The sequence below is a fragment of the Oncorhynchus keta genome, chromosome 10, assembly GCF_023373465.1.
Source record: "Oncorhynchus keta strain PuntledgeMale-10-30-2019 chromosome 10, Oket_V2, whole genome shotgun sequence".
Classification (NCBI taxonomy): Eukaryota; Metazoa; Chordata; class Actinopteri; order Salmoniformes; family Salmonidae; genus Oncorhynchus; species Oncorhynchus keta.
The window spans coordinates 65,301,975-65,324,064 of NC_068430.1; the positions used below are offsets into that span (position 1 = coordinate 65,301,975).

At 44.5% G+C, this 22,090-nt stretch overlaps 1 protein-coding gene across 2 annotated transcripts in view; it reads left to right on the plus strand.

Moving 5' to 3' along the window:
* The window catches only part of LOC118389394 (alpha-1,6-mannosylglycoprotein 6-beta-N-acetylglucosaminyltransferase B-like), a 182,246-nt gene that overhangs the window by 145,437 nt on the left and 14,719 nt on the right, over positions 1-22,090 (plus strand). For both annotated transcript variants that reach the window (XM_052527616.1, XM_052527617.1), the window contains 2 exons: positions 6,656-6,789; positions 8,937-9,067. In XM_052527616.1, coding sequence (XP_052383576.1) covers positions 6,656-6,789; positions 8,937-9,067 — 265 coding nt within the window. The remainder of the gene's footprint in view (positions 1-6,655; positions 6,790-8,936; positions 9,068-22,090) is intronic.

Consider the following 22,090-nt stretch of genomic DNA (forward strand, 5'->3'; position numbering starts at 1 on the left):
GAGTCAGCTATGTCATGGTAACTTGAGTCAGCTATGTCATGGTAACTTGAGTCAGCTATGTCATGGTAACTTGAGTTAGCTATGTCAAGGTACCTTGAGTCAGCTATGTCATGGTAACTTGAGTCAGCTATGTCATGGTACCTTGAGTCAGCTATGTCATGGTAACTTGAGTTAGCTATGTCATGGTAACTTGAGTCAGCTATGTCATGGTAACTTGAGTCAGCTATGTCATGGTAACTTGAGTCAGCTATGTCATGGTACCTTGAGTCAGCTATGTCATGGTAACTTGAGTCAGCTATGTCATGGTACCTTGAGTCAGCTATGTCATGGTAACTTGAGTCAGCTATGTCATGGTACCTTGAGTCAGCTATGTCATGGTAACTTGAGTCAGCTATGTCATGGTACCTTGAGTCAGCTATGTCATGGTAACTTGAGTCAGCTATGTCATGGTACCTTGAGTCAGCTATGTCATGGTAACTTGAGTCAGCTATGTCATGGTAACTTGAGTCAGCTATGTCATGGTAACTTGAGTCAGCTATGTCATGGTAACTTGAGTCAGCTATGTCATGGTAACTTGAGTCAGCTATGTCATGGTAACTTGAGTCAGCTATGTCATGGTAACTTGAGTCAGCTATGTCATGGTAACTTGAGTCAGCTATGTCATGGTAACTTGAGTCAGCTATGTCATGGTACCTTGAGTCAGCTATGTCATGGTAACTTGAGTCAGCTATGTCATGGTAACTTGAGTCAGCTATGTCATGGTAACTTAAGTCAGCTATGTCATGGTAACTTGAGTCAGCTATGTCATGGTAACTTGAGTTAGCTATGTCATGGTAACTTGAGTCAGCTATGTCATGGTAACTTAAGTCAGCTATGTCATGGTAACTTGAGTCAGCTATGTCATGGTAACTTGAGTCAGCTATGTCATGGTAACTTGAGTTAGCTATGTCATGGTACCTTGAGTCAGCTATGTCATGGTAACTTGAGTCAGCTATGTCATGGTACCTTGAGTCAGCTATGTCATGGTAACTTGAGTCAGCTATGTCATGGTAACTTGAGTCAGCTATGTCATGGTAACTTGAGTCAGCTATGTCTTGGTAACTTGAGTCAGCTATGTCATGGTAACTTGAGTCAGCTATGTCATGGTACCTTGAGTCAGCTATGTCATGGTAACTTGAGTCAGCTATGTCATGGTACCTTGAGTCAGCTATGTCATGGTAACTTGAGTCAGCTATGTCATGGTAACTTGAGTCAGCTATGTCATGGTAACTTGAGTCAGCTATGTCATGGTAACTTGAGTCAGCTATGTCATGGTAACTTGAGTCAGCTATGTCATGGTAACTTGAGTCAGCTATGTCATGGTAACTTGAGTCAGCTATGTCATGGTAACTTGAGTCAGCTATGTCATGGTAACTTGAGTCAGCTATGTCATGGTAACTTGAGTCAGCTATGTCATGGTAACTTGAGTTAGCTATGTCATGGTAACTTGAGTCAGCTATGTCATGGTAACTTGAGTCAGCTATGTCATGGTAACTTAAGTCAGCTATGTCATGGTAACTTGAGTCAGCTATGTCACGGTAACTTGAGTTAGCTATGTCACGGTAACTTGAGTCAGCTATGTCATGGTAACTTGAGTTAGCTATGTCACGGTAACTTGAGTCAGCTATGTCATGGTAACTTGAGTCAGCTATGTCATGGTAACTTAAGTCAGCTATGTCATGGTAACTTGAGTCAGCTATGTCACGGTAACTTGAGTTAGCTATGTCACGGTAACTTGAGTCAGCTATGTCATGGTAACTTGAGTCAGCTATGTCACGGTAACTTAAGTCAGCTATGTCACGGTAACTTGAGTCAGCTATGTCATGGTACCTTGAGTCAGCTATGTCATGGTAACTTGAGTCAGCTATGTCATGGTAACTTAAGTCAGCTATGTCATGGTAACTTGAGTTAGCTATGTCATGGTAACTTGAGTCAGCTATGTCATGGTACCTTGAGTCAGCTATGTCATGGTAACTTGAGTCAACTATGTCATGGTAACTTGAGTTAGCTATGTCATGGTAACTTGAGTCAGCTATGTCATGGTACCTTGAGTCAGCTATGTCATGGTAACTTGAGTCAGCTATGTCATGGTAACTTGAGTCAGCTATGTCATGGTAACTTGAGTCAGCTATGTCATGGTAACTTGAGTCAGCTATGTCATGGTAACTTGAGTCAGCTATGTCATGGTACCTTGAGTCAGCTATGTCATGGTAACTTGAGTCAGCTATGTCTTGGTAACTTGAGTCAGCTATGTCATGGTAACTTGAGTCAGCTATGTCATGGTAACTTGAGTCAGCTATGTCATGGTACCTTGAGTCAGCTATGTCATGGTAACTTGAGTCAGCTATGTCATGGTAACTTAAGTCAGCTATGTCATGGTAACTTGAGTCAGCTATGTCATGGTACCTTGAGTCAGCTATGTCATGGTAACTTGAGTCAGCTATGTCATGGTAACTTAAGTCAGCTATGTCATGGTAACTTGAGTTAGCTATGTCATGGTAACTTGAGTCAGCTATGTCATGGTACCTTGAGTCAGCTATGTCATGGTAACTTGAGTCAGCTATGTCATGGTAACTTGAGTTAGCTATGTCATGGTAACTTGAGTCAGCTATGTCATGGTACCTTGAGTCAGCTATGTCATGGTAACTTGAGTCAGCTATGTCATGGTAACTTGAGTCAGCTATGTCATGGTAACTTGAGTCAGCTATGTCATGGTAACTTGAGTCAGCTATGTCACGGTAACTTGAGTTAGCTATGTCATGGTAACTTGAGTCAGCTATGTCATGGTAACTTGAGTCAGCTATGTCATGGTAACTTAAGTCAGCTATGTCATGGTAACTTGAGTCAGCTATGTCATGGTACCTTGAGTCAGCTATGTCATGGTAACTTGAGTCAGCTATGTCATGGTAACTTAAGTCAGCTATGTCATGGTAACTTGAGTTAGCTATGTCATGGTAACTTGAGTCAGCTATGTCATGGTACCTTGAGTCAGCTATGTCATGGTAACTTGAGTCAGCTATGTCATGGTAACTTGAGTTAGCTATGTCATGGTAACTTGAGTCAGCTATGTCATGGTACCTTGAGTCAGCTATGTCATGGTAACTTGAGTCAGCTATGTCATGGTAACTTGAGTCAGCTATGTCATGGTAACTTGAGTCAGCTATGTCATGGTAACTTGAGTCAGCTATGTCATGGTAACTTGAGTCAGCTATGTCATGGTACCTTGAGTCAGCTATGTCATGGTAACTTGAGTCAGCTATGTCATGGTAACTTGAGTCAGCTATGTCATGGTAACTTGAGTCAGCTATGTCATGGTAACTTGAGTTTGAAAAAATCTATTTTTGTTATTGAAGTAAGAAATTAAAGTGGATTTACACACGGTAACAGCATTACGGTAACGGAATTACATCATGGGTCCCTGATCTGTACTACACAGAAATGCATAATTATGGATATGAATATCATTCTCTGTTTAGACATCACAGCAGAGCACAGTAGATTACAGTATAATACAGTACAGTACAGCACAGCACAGCAAAGTAGAGTAGAGTAGGGTGGAGTTCCGTACAGTGCAGTAGAATACAGTACAGTACAGTAGAACAGAATATTGTTCTGTAGAGTAGAGTACAGAACAATATACTGTACTCTACTCTACTGTTCTATACTCGACTTTTCTTTACTGTATTGTACTGTACTACTGTATTGAACAGTACTCTACTGTGCTCTACTCACTGTACTGTGCTTTGCTAGCCAAACTTGTAAAACATATGTCTATGACAGGCTCAGATTTGGTCCAGTCCGGTCCCTCCGTGGACATCAAATCCAGGGTGGCCTGACCAAATTTAATCTACTTTTCAACGTCCATGGACCTCCAGTGTAGGTTGGTGCTCAGCGGGTGAGGGTGCTGGTTCAAGTAAATGGAGGGAGAGGTGGCTCGTGGGTAGGTTGTTTCAACACTCTCTGTTTGACCACCAGATGACAGAAAGACCAAGAAAGTTAACAGCTGAACATAACAGTATGCCAGCGGAAGGGAGAATAGTAGAAGGAAGACCCAACTGTGGTGTGTGACTATTATGATTTCCCATTGTAGCCAATTCAGTTGCAGTAATGCCATTATGTATTTTTTGGTAATTTTGGTAAACAGATCAAATCAAATCATATTTTATTTTATTGAGTTAATCACTTAATAATTAACTTAATACTTCACTTAATAACTAATAAACAAAATTCCTATAATTAAAATCACTATAACTCATTGTTGTGTCTACCATTATGTGTTACTTCTGTGAACTTGCATTATCCTCCCTCCACATGAAGGAGAGAAATTAGAAAATTATCTTAAAGATATGTGGGTTGTTGGTAACGGTATTACAAGGCACAAGGCAATATTTCTTAAACGTGCAGAAGGTAAACAATATCTCCAAACTAAATATACGTCTTGATATCAGTTGGCAGGGGTATTTACGTCAACATGTTTGTTTTGACATACAGTACAAGTCAAACTTTTGGACACACCTACTCATTCAAGGGGTTTTATTTTTTTTGTTGCTGTTTTCTACATTGTAGAATAATAGTGAAGACATCAAAACTATGAAATAACACAGTTGGAAGCTCAAACCAGATGGGAAGGCGTATCTCTGCAGTATGTTGTGGTAGCCATGCTGGATAAGTGTGCCTTGAATTCTAAATAACTCACCGACAGTGTCACCAGCAAAGCACCCCCACACCATCACACCTCCTCCTCCATGCTTCACGGTGGGAACCACAAATGCGAAGATCATCCGTTCACCTACTCTGCATCTCACAAAGACACGGTGGTTGGAACCAAAAATATCAAATTTGGACTCAACAGACCAAAGGCCAGATTTCCACCGGTCTAATGTCCATTGCTTGTGTTTCTTGGCCCAAGAAAGTCTCTTCTTCTTATTGGTGTCCTTAAGTAGTGGTTTCTTTGCAGAAATTGTTTGTTTGGTCTTCGTCTCTGTGCCCTTACACTGCACGCCGTAATTTGGGGCGTAATAAAAAGCCCTATTACGCATTCCTGCGCCTGTCTCCCGAATCATTGTTCCCAACATGACAGTGTTATTTCATAGTTTTGATGTCTTCACTATTATTCTACAATGTAGAAAATAGTCCAAATAAAGAAAAACCCTTGATTGAGTAGGTGTGTCCAAACTTTTGACCGGTACTGGATTTCTGATACCTTAAGACTTTTTCTGGTATATTTTCTAAGAAATCTTTTACATCTGTTTATCCATAAATAAAAGCCTTTACTTATGCCAAGTTTTTTACATGGAAAATGGTTGAAAAATGTATCTATGCCTTCATTTCCCAAAATATAGACTCTTAGCTTTAATTTGACACCCAATTTGATATGCTCCTACGTACTTCACACGTTGGTGCGCGTGGGTTCTTTTCGATGGAAATGCCCTGGGCTCTCACAGGTCTTCAGCTCTTCTACTAATCGCCCCTGAGCTCAGACAGTGGCAGCATTTAACACTCACTAGACTGGCAAAGCCCAGGCTAGAACATTTAGGGCTTTAGCGTGTGTGTGTCGGGAATCAGTGAGTTTACCATGCGTCTTGATTCCAAGAGATAGTTTGCTGTTCACGACGCAAATAATTAACTTCCAAGTATACACTATTACCCAATTTCTCAGTATTCCCCATAGCCATTACTTTACCATGTTGCTTTTAGTTCAATTACCTGCCCTTACATTTCTGAGAGGGTGAACTGGGTTTTAATTCTGCTTATTTTACTTGGTTTTACATTTCCACTACCAAACAACACTTGGTAGCTTTTACGAACAATAGAAATGATTGATGCTTCTCTCTTATCAACAGAGGCACAGCTATAGCTATTAACTTCTACTGAACAATTGTTCCATAGTGAGCCTTTGTCTCCATAGTGTTGATAGTCTGTTCAGGATTGTGTGTCTTTAAGACCGGTATTGATGGTATTTAACCTTCGTCGCTTTTTCTGTGTTCTCTCCTAACAGACACATAGACAGTGCTTTGTCAAACAGACAGAGTTTCTTACACAGGCGTATGCACACAGATGCACACAGATGTACACAGATGCACACACATGGACAGGGTACACAGCTTGTCAAACAGACACACACACACATACACACACACACACACACACACTGCATATCGAACAGACAAATACACACACACTTTTTGAATGAGTGAATGACGTGCGGAACAGTGGATGAAAGGAAAGGCCGATTAACCAGCTCCTTGTCCGTCTTCTATCTCATTCTCTCCACTTGTGATTACGGCCTTTGAGAAAACACAAAGGCTTCGGGGGAAAAAGAGCGGTGGTGATGCATTGTGGCCATTATTGAAATGATAAATGCGGTCTAAAAATCAATTGTGACATGTCATTTCTTTAATGATTTACATTCATACAAAACATTCATGTCAAAAACAAGCATTCAGAAGTCGGGCTTCGTCTGTTTCAACAAGTTCTATCCGTTTTCAGCATGTTCAGAAATACACATGATGTTTAAATTCATCTCAAATGTTATACCAGTACCCACTTTTGACAGGAAATGTAAGTTGTGTAAATTGCTCTGTGGTGTTGTGTTAAAATGTGCTCCTGATTTCAGGTGCCACATCCGTGTGATTGACACCTTCGGGACAGAGCCGGCCTACAACCATGAGGACTACGCCACCCTGCACGGCTACAGGACCAACTGGGGCTACTGGAGCCTCAACTGCAGACAGTACATGACCATGTTCCGTAAGTATACATCAACATGGTTTATCACTCTTTAGTATTACAACACAATGGATGGTTGCAGAGACTATGATTAAAGTCCCAATCTGTAAGATTTCCTGGTCTCAGATTGTTGATTCAATCTACCGCAGTATTGGGCGCAAACGTCGTCATTATACTATAGCGATTCTGGGGGGGGGGCAGGGTCCAAGGCAAAGCACCACCCATGAAACATTCAGCAGATGTTAGGTGTTTTGGGAAGAACGCTACAGTTAGGACCTGAATAGAGCCGTGTGCTTGTTGGAGGCTCAATTATTATTTGCTGTTGGTAAATGGCATATTATAAAGGTTAGTTCCCTATTATTGGATGTCAAGTCCCATACTACTTATGGGAGAGTTAGGAAGGAGGAAGAGTTAGGAGGCCACAGTGATGGGAGAGTTGGGAGGCCACAGTGATGGGAGAGTTGGGAGGCCACAGTGATGGGAGAGTTGGGAGGCCACAGTGATGGGAGAGTTGGGAGGCCACTGATGGGAGAGTTGGGAGGCCACAGTGATGGGAGAGTTGGGAGGCCACAATGATGGGAGAGTTGGGAGGCCACAGTGATGGGAGAGTTGGGAGGCCACAATGATGGGAGGCCACAGTGATGGGAGAGTTAGGAGGCCACAGTGATGGGAGAGTTGGGAGGCCACTGATGGGAGAGTTGGGAGGCCACAGTGATGGGAGAGTTAGGAGGCCACAGTGATGGGAGAGTTGGGAGGCCACAGTGATGGGAGAGTTGGGAGGCCACAGTGATGGGAGAGTTGGGAGGCCACAGTGATGGGAGAGTTGGGAGGCCACTGATGGGAGAGTTGGGAGGCCACAGTGATGGGAGAGTTGGGAGGCCACAATGATGGGAGAGTTGGGAGGCCACAGTGATGGGAGAGTTGGGAGGCCACAGTGATGGGAGAGTTGGGAGGCCACAGTGATGGGAGAGTTGGGAGGCCACAATGATGGGAGGCCACAGTGATGGGAGAGTTGGGAGGCCACAATGATGGGAGGCCACAGTGATGGGAGAGTTAGGAGGCCACAGTGATGGGAGAGTTGGGAGGCCACTGATGGGAGAGTTGGGAGGCCACAGTGATGGGAGAGTTGGGAGGCCACAATGATGGGAGGCCACAGTGATGGGAGGCCACAGTGATGGGAGAGTTGGGAGGCCACAGTGATGGGAGAGTTGGGAGGCCACAATGATGGGAGGCCACAGTGATGGGAGAGTTGGGAGGCCACGGTGATGGGAGAGTTGGGAGGCCACGGTGATGAGAGAGTTGGGATGCCACAGTGATGGGAGAGTTGGGAGGCCACAGTGATGGGAGAGTTGGGAGGCCACAGTGATGGGAGAGTTGGGAGGCCACAGTGATGGGAGAGTTGGGATACCACAGTGGGACACAGTAGGATTCCACCATCAAAGAGCCCGGGCCTTCACTATCTGACTGGCTCAGCTTTTCATAGCGTGTCATTGAGCTAACTGAGCACTTGACTTTACCCACCCTCTCCCACTCCATCCTCCTCAGTACCACTTAGCATCGCTATATATTCTGCACCAGCAGTACAGAGGATCACTCATTTGCTGCTGAGAATTTTCCAGCAGCGATGGAAATGCAAACATGTAGTGTATTCAAGATTTTAAAAGGCTTCTAAAGTTTGTAATTTCCATTTAAAATGTCAGACTTGATTTAGCCTAACGAAATATGTATCAACCCATACAAAAACAATGTCCATTAATTATAATCCACATAATATTTCACATTTCCTGTTGTTGCAGGATTATTTTCCTTCTGTAACAAACTGGCTCAAATGAAGATCTGTACCACCTGGCTATAATGCACCCACAAGCCAAAACACTCAACATTGTAATGTTATGGATACCTGCAGAATCCACCTAGGTTTAACACACCACTTAACATTGTAATGCCAGTACTTTAGCATACAGACAGCTTTTAGAATAGCCACACTTACAATACCTTTTTTGAATTAGCATATTTCACTGAGGATATTGTTAAGCTCAAGTTCAAATGGTCTATACCTGTCTGTTTACTGTCTCTTCTGTATCTGTCTCACTCTTATCCCCTGTCACTCTCCCTTCCCCTCATTCTGCCGTTTCCCTCCTCCCTCCTTCTCACTCTCCTCTCCTCAGCCCACACTCCGGACAACTCGTTCATGGGCTTTGTGTCTGAGGAGCTGAACGACACGGAGAAGAGGAGCATCATGCAGAACAAGGTCAACAACATGGCTGTGGTTTACGGAAAGGAGGCCAGCATGTGGAAGGTAGGCAAAACACACACACACACACACACACACACACACACACACACACACACACACACACACACACACACACACACACACACACACACACACACTCACAGTGAAACATGGGTTCAAATAATATGTATTATTTCAAATACCTGAGCTGTACTTGATTTAGCTTGCCCGATAAAATGGGAAAGTCCCAAAAGTGCAAACCCCACCCACCAGGAAGTCTCAAACACTTAACGTATTTGAAAAATGTCCAATACTATTTCAACCCAGGTCTGGGTGCAGAGGGATAATTATCCCACTCACATAGAAAGTTACACGTAGTCGGGCAAAGTGCTGGGGGATCAAATCTTTTTAGATTTTTGTAGAATCATAAAAATCCCCTCCCCGAATAAAGCATATCTGATCTTTAATCTAGAGCTGCTTTATGTTATCCAGCTCGTACTCTAAATTGCACCCTTAATATCCCGGTGCTCTTAGAATGAATACTTAGGCATTTAGATTAATATGGATTTGACGTTTAAAAACATATAGATGAGCTGGTTAAAAAGCTACGATTTAAATTTGGCTTTTCCTACAGGAACAGATTGTGCCTTTCTCTAAGCAGTAGGAAGCAGATTAATAAGTCAACCTTTTTACCTGTTTTTGATTATGGTGATATTGTTTATCAAAGAGCAGCTGCTACTACTCTTAAACCTTTGGATGCCGTCTACAATAGTGCCCTTTGTTTTGTTACAGGTGACAGTTTTGATACTCATAACTGTATCCTGTATCAAAAGGTTGGCTGGACTTCGCTAAAGACCCATAGATCTCCACATTACTCTCTTTTTCTTTCCAATGTCATACTTCATAAACGTTCATCTTACCTGATCTTGCCTAATCTGTTCACAGGATTGGTTAACTCTTTAGGTTCCTAGGGTCTCCACCGAGCTAGCTCAATCTGCTTTTAGTTTTGAAGGCACTGTATTGCTGGAACAAAATTCAAAAAATGTTTCATCTTGATGTTCTGGTGCCGTTCGAGCAATTTAAAGTACTTCACCTTTATTTAACCAGGTAGGCTAGTTAAGTTCTCATTTGCAACTGTGAATCTGTGATTTGTGATGTTTTATTTGTGCTTTGCATGACTGAGTTGTTGTATTTTAATGTGTGCATACAGTATACAGCACATATTCTGAACAAAATATCAACACAACATGTAAAGTGTTGGTCCCATGTATTATGAGCTGAAATAAAATATCCCAGAAATGTTCCATATGCACAAATGTCCCTAGCCGCATCCTCAGAGCATGCGCAGACCAGCTGGCTGGTGTGTTTACGGACATATTCAATCAATCCCTATCCCAGTCTGCTGTTCCCACATGCTTTAAGAGGGCCACAATTGTTCCTGTTCCCAAGAAAGCTAAGGTAACTGAGCTAAACGACCATCGCCCGTAGCACTCACTTCCGTCATCACAAAGTGCTTTGAGAGACTAGTCAAGGATCATATCACCTCCACCCTACCTGACACCCTAGACTCACTCCAATTTGCTTACCCTCCCAATAGGTTCACAGATGACGCAACTCAATCATCAAGTTTGCAGACGACACTACAGTGGTAGGGTTGATTACCAACAACTGGCTTGGCTAGGCCACTCCAGGACCTTGGAATGCTTCTTACGAAGCCACTCCTTCGTTGCCCGGGCGGTGTGTTTGGGATCATTGTCATGCTGAAAGACCCAGCCACGTTTCATCTTCAGAGCATTTGGATGATCAAGAAGAAGATTGGGAGAATGTCACATGGTCAGATGTAACCAAAATATAACTTTTTGGTAAAAACTCAACTTGTCGTGTTTGAAGGACAAAGAATGCTGAGTTGCAGCCAAAGAACACCATACCTACTGTGAAGCATGGGGGTGGAAACCATGCTTTGGGGCTGTTTTTCTGAAAAAGGGACCAGGACGACTAATTCGTGTAAAGGAAAGAATGAATGGGGCCATGTATCGTGAGATTTTGAGTGAAGAACTCCTTATCAGCAAGGGCATTGAAGATGAAATGTGGCTGGGTCTGTCAGCATGACAATGATCCCCAACACACAGCCCGGGCAACGAAGGAGTTGCTTCGTAAGAAACATTTCAAGGACCTGGAGTGGCCTACCTTGACTTTGTTGTCCTTAAGCCATTTTGCCACAACTTTGGAAGTATGCTTGGGGTCATTGTCCAATGGGTAGACCGATATGCGAACAAGCTTGAACTTCCTGACTGATGTTTTGAGATGAGATGATGCTTCACTATATCCACATCATTTTTCTACCTCATGATGCCATCTATTTTGTGGAGTCCCTCCTGCAGTAAAGAACCCCCTCAACATGATGCTGCCACCCCCGTGCTTCACGGTTGGGATGGTGTTCTTCGACTTGCAAGCCTCCCCATTTTCCTCCAAACATAACGATGGTTATTATTGCCAAACAGTTCTATTTTTGTTTCCTCAGACCAGAGGACATTTCATTACATTTACATTTAAGTCATTTAGCAGACGCTCTTATCCAGAGAGACTTACAAATTGGTGCATTCACCTTATGACATCCAGTAGAATAGTCACTTTACAATAGTGCATCTAAATCTTAAAGGGGGGTGAGAAGGATTACTTATCCTATCCTAGGTATTCCTTAAAGAGGTGGGATTTCAGGTGTCTCCGGAAGGTGGTGATTGACTCCGCTGTCCTGGCGTCGTGAGGGTGTTTGTTCCACCATTGGGGGCCAGAGCAGCGAACAGTTTTGACTGGGCTGAGCGGGAACTGTACTTCCTCAGTGGTAGGGAGGCGAGCAGGCCAGAGGTGGATGAACGCAGTGCCCTTGTTTGGGTGTAGGGCCTGATCAGAGCCTGGAGGTACTGAGGTGCCGTTCCCCTCACAGCTCCGTAGGCAAGCACCATGGTCTTGTAGCAGATGCGAGCTTCAACTGGAAGCCAGTGGAGAGAGCGGAGGAGCGGGGTGACGTGAGAGAACTTGGGAAGGTTGAACACCAGACGGGCTGCGGCGTTCTGGATGAGTTGTAGGGGTTTAATGGCACAGGCAGGGAGCCCAGCCAACAGCGAGTTGCAGTAGTCCAGACGGGAGATGACAAGTGCCTGGATTAGGACCTGCGCCGCTTCCTGTGTGAGGCAGGGTCGTACTCTGCGGATGTTGTAGAGCATGAACCTACAGGAACGGGCCAACGCCTTGATGTTAGTTGAGAACGACAGGGTGTTGTCCAGGATCACGCCAAGGTTCTTAGCGCTCTGGGAGGAGGACACAATGGAGTTGTCAACCATGATGGCGAGAGCATGGAACGGGCAGTCCTTCCCCGGGAGGAAGAGCAGCTCCGTCTTGCCGAGGTTCAGCTTGAGGTGGTGATCCGTCATCCACACTGATATGTCTGCCAGACATGCAGAGATGCGATTCGACACCTGGTCATCAGAAGGGGGAAAGGAGAAGATTAATTGTGTGTCGTCTGCATAGCAATGATAGGAGAGACCATGTGAGGTTATGACAGAGCCAAGTGACTTGGTGTATAGCGAGAATAGGAGAGGGCCTAGAACAGAGCCCTGGGGGACACCAGTGGTGAGAGCGCGTGGTGAGGAGACAGATTCTCGCCACGCCACCTGGTAGGAGCGACCTGTCAGGTAGGACGCAATCCAAGCGTGGGCCGCGCCGGAGATGCCCAACTCGGAGAGGGTGGAGAGGAGGATCTGATGGTTCACAGTATCGAAGGCAGCCGATAGGTCTAGAAGGATGAGAGCAGAGGAGAGAGAGTTAGCTTTAGCAGTGCGGAGCGCCTCCGTGATACAGAGAAGAGCAGTCTCAGTTGAATGACTAGTCTTGAAACCTGACTGATTTGGATCAAGAAGGTCATTCAGAGAGAGATAGCGGGAGAGCTGGCCAAGGACGGCACGTTCAAGAGTTTTGGAGAGAAAAGAAAGAAGGGATACTGGTCTGTAGTTGTTGACATCGGAGGGATTGAGTGTAGGTTTTTTCAGAAGGGGTGCAACTCTCGCTCTCTTGAGGACGGAAGGGACGTAGCCAGCGGTCAGGGATGAGTTGATGAGCGAGGTGAGGTAGGGGAGAAGGTCTCCGGAAATGGTCTGGAGAAGAGAGGAGGGGATAGGGTCAAGCGGGCAGGTTGTTGGGCGGCCGGCCGTCACAAGACGCGAGATTTCATCTGGAGAGAGAGGGGAGAAAGAGGTCAGAGCACAGGGTAGGGCAGTGTGAGCAGAACCAGCGGTGCCGTTTGACTTAGCAAACGAGGATTGGATGTCGTCGACCTTCTTTTCAAAATGGTTGACGAAGTCATCTGCAGAGAGGGAGGAGGGGGGGGGGGGGGGGGATTCAGGAGTGAGGAGAAGGTGGCAAAGAGCTTCCTAGGGTTAGAGGCAGATGCTTGGAATTTAGAGTGGTAGAAAATGGCTTTAGCAGCAGAGACAGAGGAGGAAAATGTAGAGAGGAGGGAGTGAAAGGATGCCAGGTCCGCAGGGAGGCGAGTTTTCCTCCATTTCCGCTCAGCTGCCCGGAGCCCTGTTCTGTGAGCTCGCAATGAGTCGTCGAGCCACGGGGCGGGAGGGGAGGACCACGCCGGCCTGGAGGATAGGGGACATAGAGAGTCAAAGGATGCAGAAAGGGAGGAGAGGAGGGTTGAGGAGGCAGAATCAGGAGATAGGTTGGAGAAGGTATGAGCAGAGGGAAGAGATGATAGGATGGAAGAGGAGAGAGTAGCAGGGGAGAGAGAGCGAAGGTTGTGACGGCGCGATACCATCCGAGTAGGGGCAGTGTGGGAGGTGTTAGATGAGAGCGAGAGGGAAAAGGATACAAGGTAGTGGTCGGAGACTTGGAGGGGAGTTGCAATGAGGTTAGTGGAAGAACAGCATCTATACATTTCTCCAAAAAGTATGATCTTTGTCCCCATGTGCAGTTGCAAACCGTAGTCTGGCTTTTTTATGGCGGTTTTGAAGCCGTGGCTTCTTCTTTGCTGAGCGGCCTTTCAGGTTATGTCGATATAGGACTCGTTTGTGGATATAGATACTTTTGTACCTGTTTTGTCCAGCATCTTCACAAGGTCCTTTGCTGTAGTTCTGGGATTGATTTGGACTTTTCGCACCAAAGTACGTTCATCTCTAGGAGACAGAACACGTCTCCTTCCTGAGCGGTATGACGGCTGCGTTGTCCCATGGTGTTCATATTTGCGTACTATTGTTTGTACAGATGAATGTGGTACCTTCAGGCGTTTGGAAATTGCTCCCAAGGATGAACCAGACCTGTAGAGGTTTCCAATTTTTTTTCTGAAGTCTTGGCTGATTTCTTTTGATTTTCCCATGATGTCAAGCAAAGAGGCACTGAGTTTGAAGGTTGGCCTTGAAATACATCCACAGGTACACCTCCAATTGACTCAAATAATGTATATGTCCTAAACGACTTGACAAAACTATAGTTTGTTAACAAGAGTGGAGTATCACGCCCTAACCTTAGAGATCCTTTAAATTCTCTATTTGGTAGGTCAGAGTGTGACTAAGGTGGGAAATCTATGTTTATATTTATTTTTTGTTGGCCTCGTATGGTTCCCAATCAGAGACAGCTGTCTATCGTTGTCTCTGATTGGGGGTCATACTTAGGCAGCCCTTTTTCCCACTTTCTGTTGTGGGATCTTGTCTTTGTGTGTTGCATTCCGAGCTTTACTTTCACTGAATTGTTTATTGTTTTTTGGTGGAACATTTAAAATGAAAGAAAATGTACACCACGCTGCACCTTGGTCTTCATTTAACAATGGACATTACATGGAGTGGTAGAAAAATGAGTTTTAATGACTCCAACCTAAGTGTATGTACACTTCCGACTTCAACTGTATGTGTATGTGGGTGTGTGTGTATATTATATTGAGCAAAAATATAAACGCAACCATTTCAATGATTTTACTGATTTACAGTTCGTATGAGGAAAGCAGTCAATTTAATTATATGTACATACAGTGCATACGGAAAGTATTCAGACCGCTTGACTCTTTCCACATTTTGTTATGTTACAGCCTTGTTCTAAAATGGATTAAATTGTTGTTTTTCCCCTCATCAATCTACACACAATACCCCATAATGACAATGCAAAAACAGGTTTTTAGACAGACCGGCCAATAGATACATGGAGACTCACAGACAGACTCAATATGGATGAGAAGCAGTACCCTGTTAAATCAGCTCATTTCCATTTGCTACGGTCAAGAACAAGAGGTTAAATCAATATAAACTACTAGAGGGGTTACAATCTCGTCCACATTCACATTCTCATCCACGCTATGTTACCACAACCCTACAAACACACACACACACACACTTCTCACTCCCCCAGTGTACACTACAGAGATGTAACCAATTAGAAGAGAGCTGTTAACTGCAGAACAGATAAAGCGATCGACATGCCATGTATCTACTATCTATAGAAGATATTACATTTGGCACACAGAGACGCATTTGGATACATTTAACGGAATCATACAACTTTCATTTGCAGCCAAATTTCCTTTTCAAAAGCAGCCTGGTTGCTCACAGTGGATATTCGATGAGGGACTCGACCTGGATTTTGTTTAAAGACGTGGATTAGCTGTAGCTTTGTTCCCCCTCTGTCTCTGTTGGCGAGCGGCAATTCCCATGGATTTTCATTCAACGGTTTAGTCTTGAGCCGAGACAGAAGATGCTTTAGAAACAGTGTGTGAATATGGAGCAATTGCCACTTTGTAGGAACAGAAGGAGGGAAATGTAATACATGACAGATCGAGTTGAATATTTATTTGTTCTTTTCTCTTCTTTCCTCTTCTCGATTCCCTATTCCCTTCCGTATTCTTCTCTCCTCTCTTCCTTGACACTCTGTCGACACGTCTCTTCTCTCCTATCGCCCCCCTCCTGTCTTCCTCCCGTGCGTCTCTCCTCTCCTATCGTCCCCCCTGTCTTCCTCCCGTGCGTCTCACCTCTCCTATCGTCCCCCTCCCCCTCCTGTCTTCCTCCCGTGCGTCTCACCTCTCCTATCGCCCCCCTCCCCCTCCTGTCTTCCTCCCGTGCGTCTCACCTCTCCTATCGCCCCCCTCCCCCCTCCTGTCTTCCTCCCGTGCGTCTCTCCTCTCCTATCGCCCCTCCCCCTCCTGTCTTCCTCCCGTGCGTCTCTCCTCTCCTATCGCCCCCCTCCCCCTCCTGTCTTCCTCCCGTGCGTCTCTCCTCTCCTATCGCCCCCTCCCCCTCCTGTCTTCCTCCTGTGCGTCTCCCCTCTCCTATCGCCCCCCTCCCCCTCCTGTCTTCCTCCCGTGCGTCTCTCCTCTCCTATCCCCCCCCCTCCTGTCTTCCTCCCGTGCGTCTCTCCTATCCCCCCTCCTGTCTTCCTCCCGTGCGTCTCTCCTATTCCCCTCCCCCCTCCTGTCTTCCTCCCGTGCGTCTCTCCTCTCCTATCGCCCTCCCCCTCCCCCTCCTGTCTTCCTCTCGTGCGTCTCTCCTCTCCTATCGCCCCCTCCCCCATCCTGTCTTCCTCCCGTGCGTCTCTCCTTTCCTATCGCCCCCCTCCTGTCTTCCTCTCGTGCGTCTCTCCTCTCCTATCGCCCCTGTCTTCCCCCCTCCTGTCTTCCTCCATTGCATCTTGGTGGATGATGTCACCTGTTGCAGCTCCAGGTAAGATTCTTCTCAGTCGAAACACACCGGCCCTGTTCCCTCTCTTTTATACCTCCTGTCACACATTCCGTTCTTCATTTCCTCCATGATCACACATCTACTAACACACTCCTGTGAATGTCAGTTTGACCTCACATAAAGCTGCTATCACAATGTCACCGTGCCTTCCTCTGCCTTCTCTTTTATACATGTTTTATTTAGAGACAACGGTAAATTGACAAGACATAAGTGGTTTGAAAAGTCCATTGCTAATCTTAGCCTGCAGCTGTCCGTGATGAGAGAGAAACATGAATTATTGGACTGGGAAGCTGTGTGATGCCACAGATGTCTTTCTGAATTTTGAATACTGGGCGAGCGACTAGGACATCTGGTCCAATCAAATATGCTGGAGCAAACGCAGACTTCACATGCCCATTTTATGAAGTAGTGGTTTCACCCATCTCAAGGCTCTCCAAAGAGTTGTTTTTTTTTGGGGGGGGGGGGTTGACTTCTGCCCTCTCTCTTTCTGTCGCTTGAGACAATTTGTCTAAACAAATCGATAGTTCTTGCTTGCACTATGTGGTATTGGGCTTAGTCGTATCATGGAGACATGAGTAGAGGAGAGGTGTGTTGTGGGTTTTAAGGGATAGTGCTGGTATTGATTTCTGAAATGTTAACCTTGTGAGTCGGGCCTGTAAGATAGGCTAAAGCCGTAAACAATATTGTGATGACTCCATCTTCTATTCCAAAGGGCATAGGGGACTTCTTGTGCTTTTTGCCTAGGATATCGCTCCTTGTCTTGGCAACCAGCCTCCTCACAATCCCGAGTGTTGGAGAGGGAGAGATGGGGAGTGAGTTGGAGAGGTAGAAAGAGAGATGGTAACGGTTAGAGGGAAATTGTGAGAAGTATGGAGAGAGGACGATAGAGATGTATAGAGGCCTGCAGGTGCAGTGTGTTTTTGGAGCCAGTATGTTCATGCCACTCACCCCTTCACACACACACACACACACACACACACACACACACACACACACACACACACACACACACACACACACACACACACACACACACACACACACACACACACACACACACACACACACTTGCCCATGCTGGCCTGTGTCAATTCTTGCTTGCTGTGTGTGTGCATGCGGGCTACCTGCCGGCTCTATGTACATACACTGCAGTGTGATGATGATGAGATATAAGGGCTTTTTCCTGTTAAACCCACAGGGGAAGTGCTCATACTTGGAGGACGGGCTCGTGGTAATTGCTGGAGCGGAATTAGTGGAATGGTATATGCCATTCCATTCGCTCAGTTGCAGCCATTATTATGAGCTGTCCTCCCCTCAGCAGCCTCCACTGCTGTATGCTCACCCTGAAGAAGGCACAGTGATGCTGAAACATTGGTGGTTACTGAATAAACTACCCGGGAACTTGTATATCGAGTGTGCAACTCTCTTAATTAATTTTTAAGCCTACTCACCATTAGTCAGCACCTCTACCAACTTTTTGGCGTGTTTTTGGGCAACCTTTAGTTATTATGCCCCCAGCTTCTGGATTTGCCTGCCAGAGAACCTGAGGGGGCCCAAACTGTGGACATATTTAAAAGAGACCTTAAAACGCCTTTTTTAATCTTTGCTTTTCCTTAGGGGCTTTTTAGTCATTGAGTTGTTGTCATTTTTATGTTTGTTGTGTAGTAAATATTCCAGCTTTTCTTTTCATACATTTTTACTCGTTTTTGGTATGAAGTACATTGCGTTGCGTTCCAATGTCTGAAATGTGCTGTATAAATAAAGCTGATTTGATTTGAGAACTTTTTGAGTGTAGGCCAGCTCGTGCTTTTTATTAGCCTACCTCCAGCGCAGACACACACTCCTCCTCACACACATCAGAGAACTATGTCTCTTCCTCTTCTCTCTCGCTTTCTGTATTTACAGTCCCTCAATAGGTTATTTCCTAGCATGACATCCAGTTCACTTGAGTTGAAACCCAGTCAAACAAACTTAAACCCACCACACAAAGTTCAGGGTGACTTCTATTGTATAAATCAACCATTTATATTCTGAGTCCTGACCGTTTTTCACGCTCTCGTAACCCAACCTTGCTCTATATGAACTGATTCCTGAGAATAGAGTCCAGGTTAGATAATTAGCATTGCTAATGTGGTCCGGATCTGGCCCAGTCAGGCCATGTCAAGGATTAGCTAGCCTGGGCTAAGCCTTGGTTTTATCCATGGGTGTGCGTCTCTGTGTGTGTGGTTCTCTCTCATGTTTCGTTGGCTCTAATTCATAGTGTCTGGTGCACTCAGAGCGTTGGCTAATCTCCTAATTGGCTGGGAACATCCTCAGAGGAAACCATCGATCGCAGGAGTCAACCAATTACAGTACAGCCTACAGGGCGAGAACACAATAGAACAGGGATACAGTAAGCTTCTTAACATCCAGGAAGCAGGAAGTCAATAAGGAGACCTGGGCTGTGGTTGATTCACATTGAGGGGGTGGGGGGTGTTTTGTTTTTCAGAAGTGTAGGCTAGCTATGAAAGGGTGCCCATGCATAAACACACACAGGCGAAGCGCGTGGACACACACACACACACACACACACACACACACACACACACACGCACACAAGTGCGCTCACACACACTCTCACACATCTCCCACTTCAAAATGCATCCCCTTTTCCTGTCAGCATCCACATAAGATGCACTATTGGGTTGAAAGGGTATGCCTCTCAGATGAAAGATGTGTCTTGGGCACATGAATGCGCTGTATAGAATTAGACAGAAAGCACATCTGTTATTGTGCGTAGATGTGGTTTGCTTGTATGTATGCCACAATAGATGCAGTGGGGAGAACAAGTATTTGATACACTGCCGATTTTGCAGGTTTTCCTACTTACAAAGCATGTAGAGGTCTGTCATTTTTATCATAGGTACACTTCAATGCAAATTAATTACTTAAAAATCATACAATGTGATTTTCTGGATTTTTGTTTTAGATTCCGTCTCTCACAGTTGAAGTGTACCTACAGTGCCTTGCGAAAGTATTCGGCCCCCTTGAACTTTGCGACCTTTTGCCACATTTCAGGCTTCAAACATAAAGATATAAAACTGTATTTTTTTGTGAAGAATCAACAACAAGTGGGACACAATCATGAAGTGAAACGACATTTAATGGATAGTTCAAACTTTTTTAACAAATCAAAAACTGAAAAATTGGGCGTGCAAAATTATTCAGCCCCTCTACTTTCAGTGCAGCAAACTCTCTCCAGAAGTTCAGTGAGGATCTCTGAATGATCCAATGTTGACCTAAATGACTAATGATGATAAATACAATCCACCTGTGTGTAATCAAGTCTCCGTATAAATGCACCTGCACTGTGATAGTCTCAGAGGTCCGTTAAAAGCGCAGAGAGCATCATGAAGAACAAGGAACACACCAGGCAGGTCCGAGATACTGTTGTGAAGAAGTTTAATGCCGGATTTGGATACAAAAAGATTTCCCAAGCTTTAAACATCCCAAGGAGCACTGTGCAAGCGATAATATTGAAATGGAAGGAGTATCAGACCACTGCAAATCTACCAAGACCTGGCCGTCCCTCTAAACTTTCAGCTCATACAAGGAGAAGACTGATCAGAGATGCAGCCAAGAGGCCCATGATCACTCTGGATGAACTGCAGAGATCTACAGCTGAGGTGGGAGACTCTGTCCATAGGACAACAATCAGTCATATATTGCACAAATCTGGCCTTTATGGAAGAGTGGCAAGAAGAAAGCCATTTCTTAAAGATATCCATAAAAGTGTTGTTTAAAGTTTGCCACAAGCCACATGGGAGACACACCAAACATGTGGAAGAAGGTGCTCTGGTCAGATGAAACCAAAATTGAACTTTTTGGCAACAATACAAAACGTTATGTTTGGCGTAAAAGCAACACAGCTCATCACCCTGAACACACCATCCCCACTGTCAAACATGGTGGTGGCAGCATCATGGTTTGGGCCTGCTTTTCTTCAGCAGGGACAGGGAAGATGGTTAAAATTGATGGGAAGATGGATGGAGCCAAATACAGGACCATTCTGGAAGAAAACCTGATGGAGTCTGCAAAAGACCTGAGACTGGGACGGAGATTTGTCTTCCAACAAGACAATGATCCAAAACATAAAGCAAAATCTACAATGGAATGGTTCAAAAATAAACATATCCAGGTGTTAGAATGGCCAAGTCAAAGTCCAGACCTGAATCCAATCGAGAATCTGTGGAAAGAACTGAAAACTGCAGTTCACAAATGCTCTCCATCCAACCTCACTGAGCTCGAGCTGTTTTGCAAGGAGGAATGGGGAAAAAGTTCAGTCTCTCGATGTGCAAAACTGATAGAGACATACCCCAAGCGACTTACAGCTGTAATTGCAGCAAAAGGTGGCGCTACAGAGTATTAACTTAAGGGGGGCTGAATAATTTTGCACGCCCAATTCTTCAGTTTTTGATTTGTTAAAAAAGTTTGAAATATCCAATAAATGTCGTTCCACTTCATGATTGTGTCCCACTTGTTGTTGATTCTTCACAAAAAAATACAGTTTTATATCTTTATGTTTGAAGCCTGAAATGTGGCAAAAGGTCACAAAGTTCAAGGGGGCCGAATACTTTCGCAAGGCACTGTATGATAAAAATTACAGACCTCTACATGCTTTGTAAGTAGGGAGACCTGCAAAATCAGCAGTGTATCAAATACTTGTTCTCCCCACTGTATGTGCACTCCCTATTTATAACCTATTAATTTCAATGTATGGGCATAATCTATTAATTTCAATGTATGGGCATAATCTATTAATTTCAATGTATGGGCACAATCTATTAATTTCAATGTATGGGCACAATCTATTAATTTCAATGTATGGGGATAATCTATTAATTTCAATGTATGGGCACAATCTATTAATTTCAATGTATGGGCACAATCTATTAATTTCAATGTGTGGGCACAATCTATTAATTTCAATGTATGGGCACAATCTATTAATTTCAATGTATGGGCACAATCTATTCATTTCAATGTATGGGCACAATCTATTCATTTCAATGTATGGGCACAATCTATTCATTTCAATGTGTGGGCACAATCTATTCATTTCAATGTGTGGGCACAATCTATTCATTTCAATGTATGGGCACATTCTATTCATTTCAATGTATGGGCACAATCTATTCATTTCAATGTATGGGCACAATCTATTCATTTCAATGTATGGGCACAATCTATTCATTTCAATGTATGGGCATAATCAATTCATTTCCATGTACAGGCACAATCTATTCATTTCAATGTATGGGCAGGCTTGCTGTTTTACAGTCTTAACTCCATTACCCCATTACTGCATGATGGTCCTTCTGTAGCT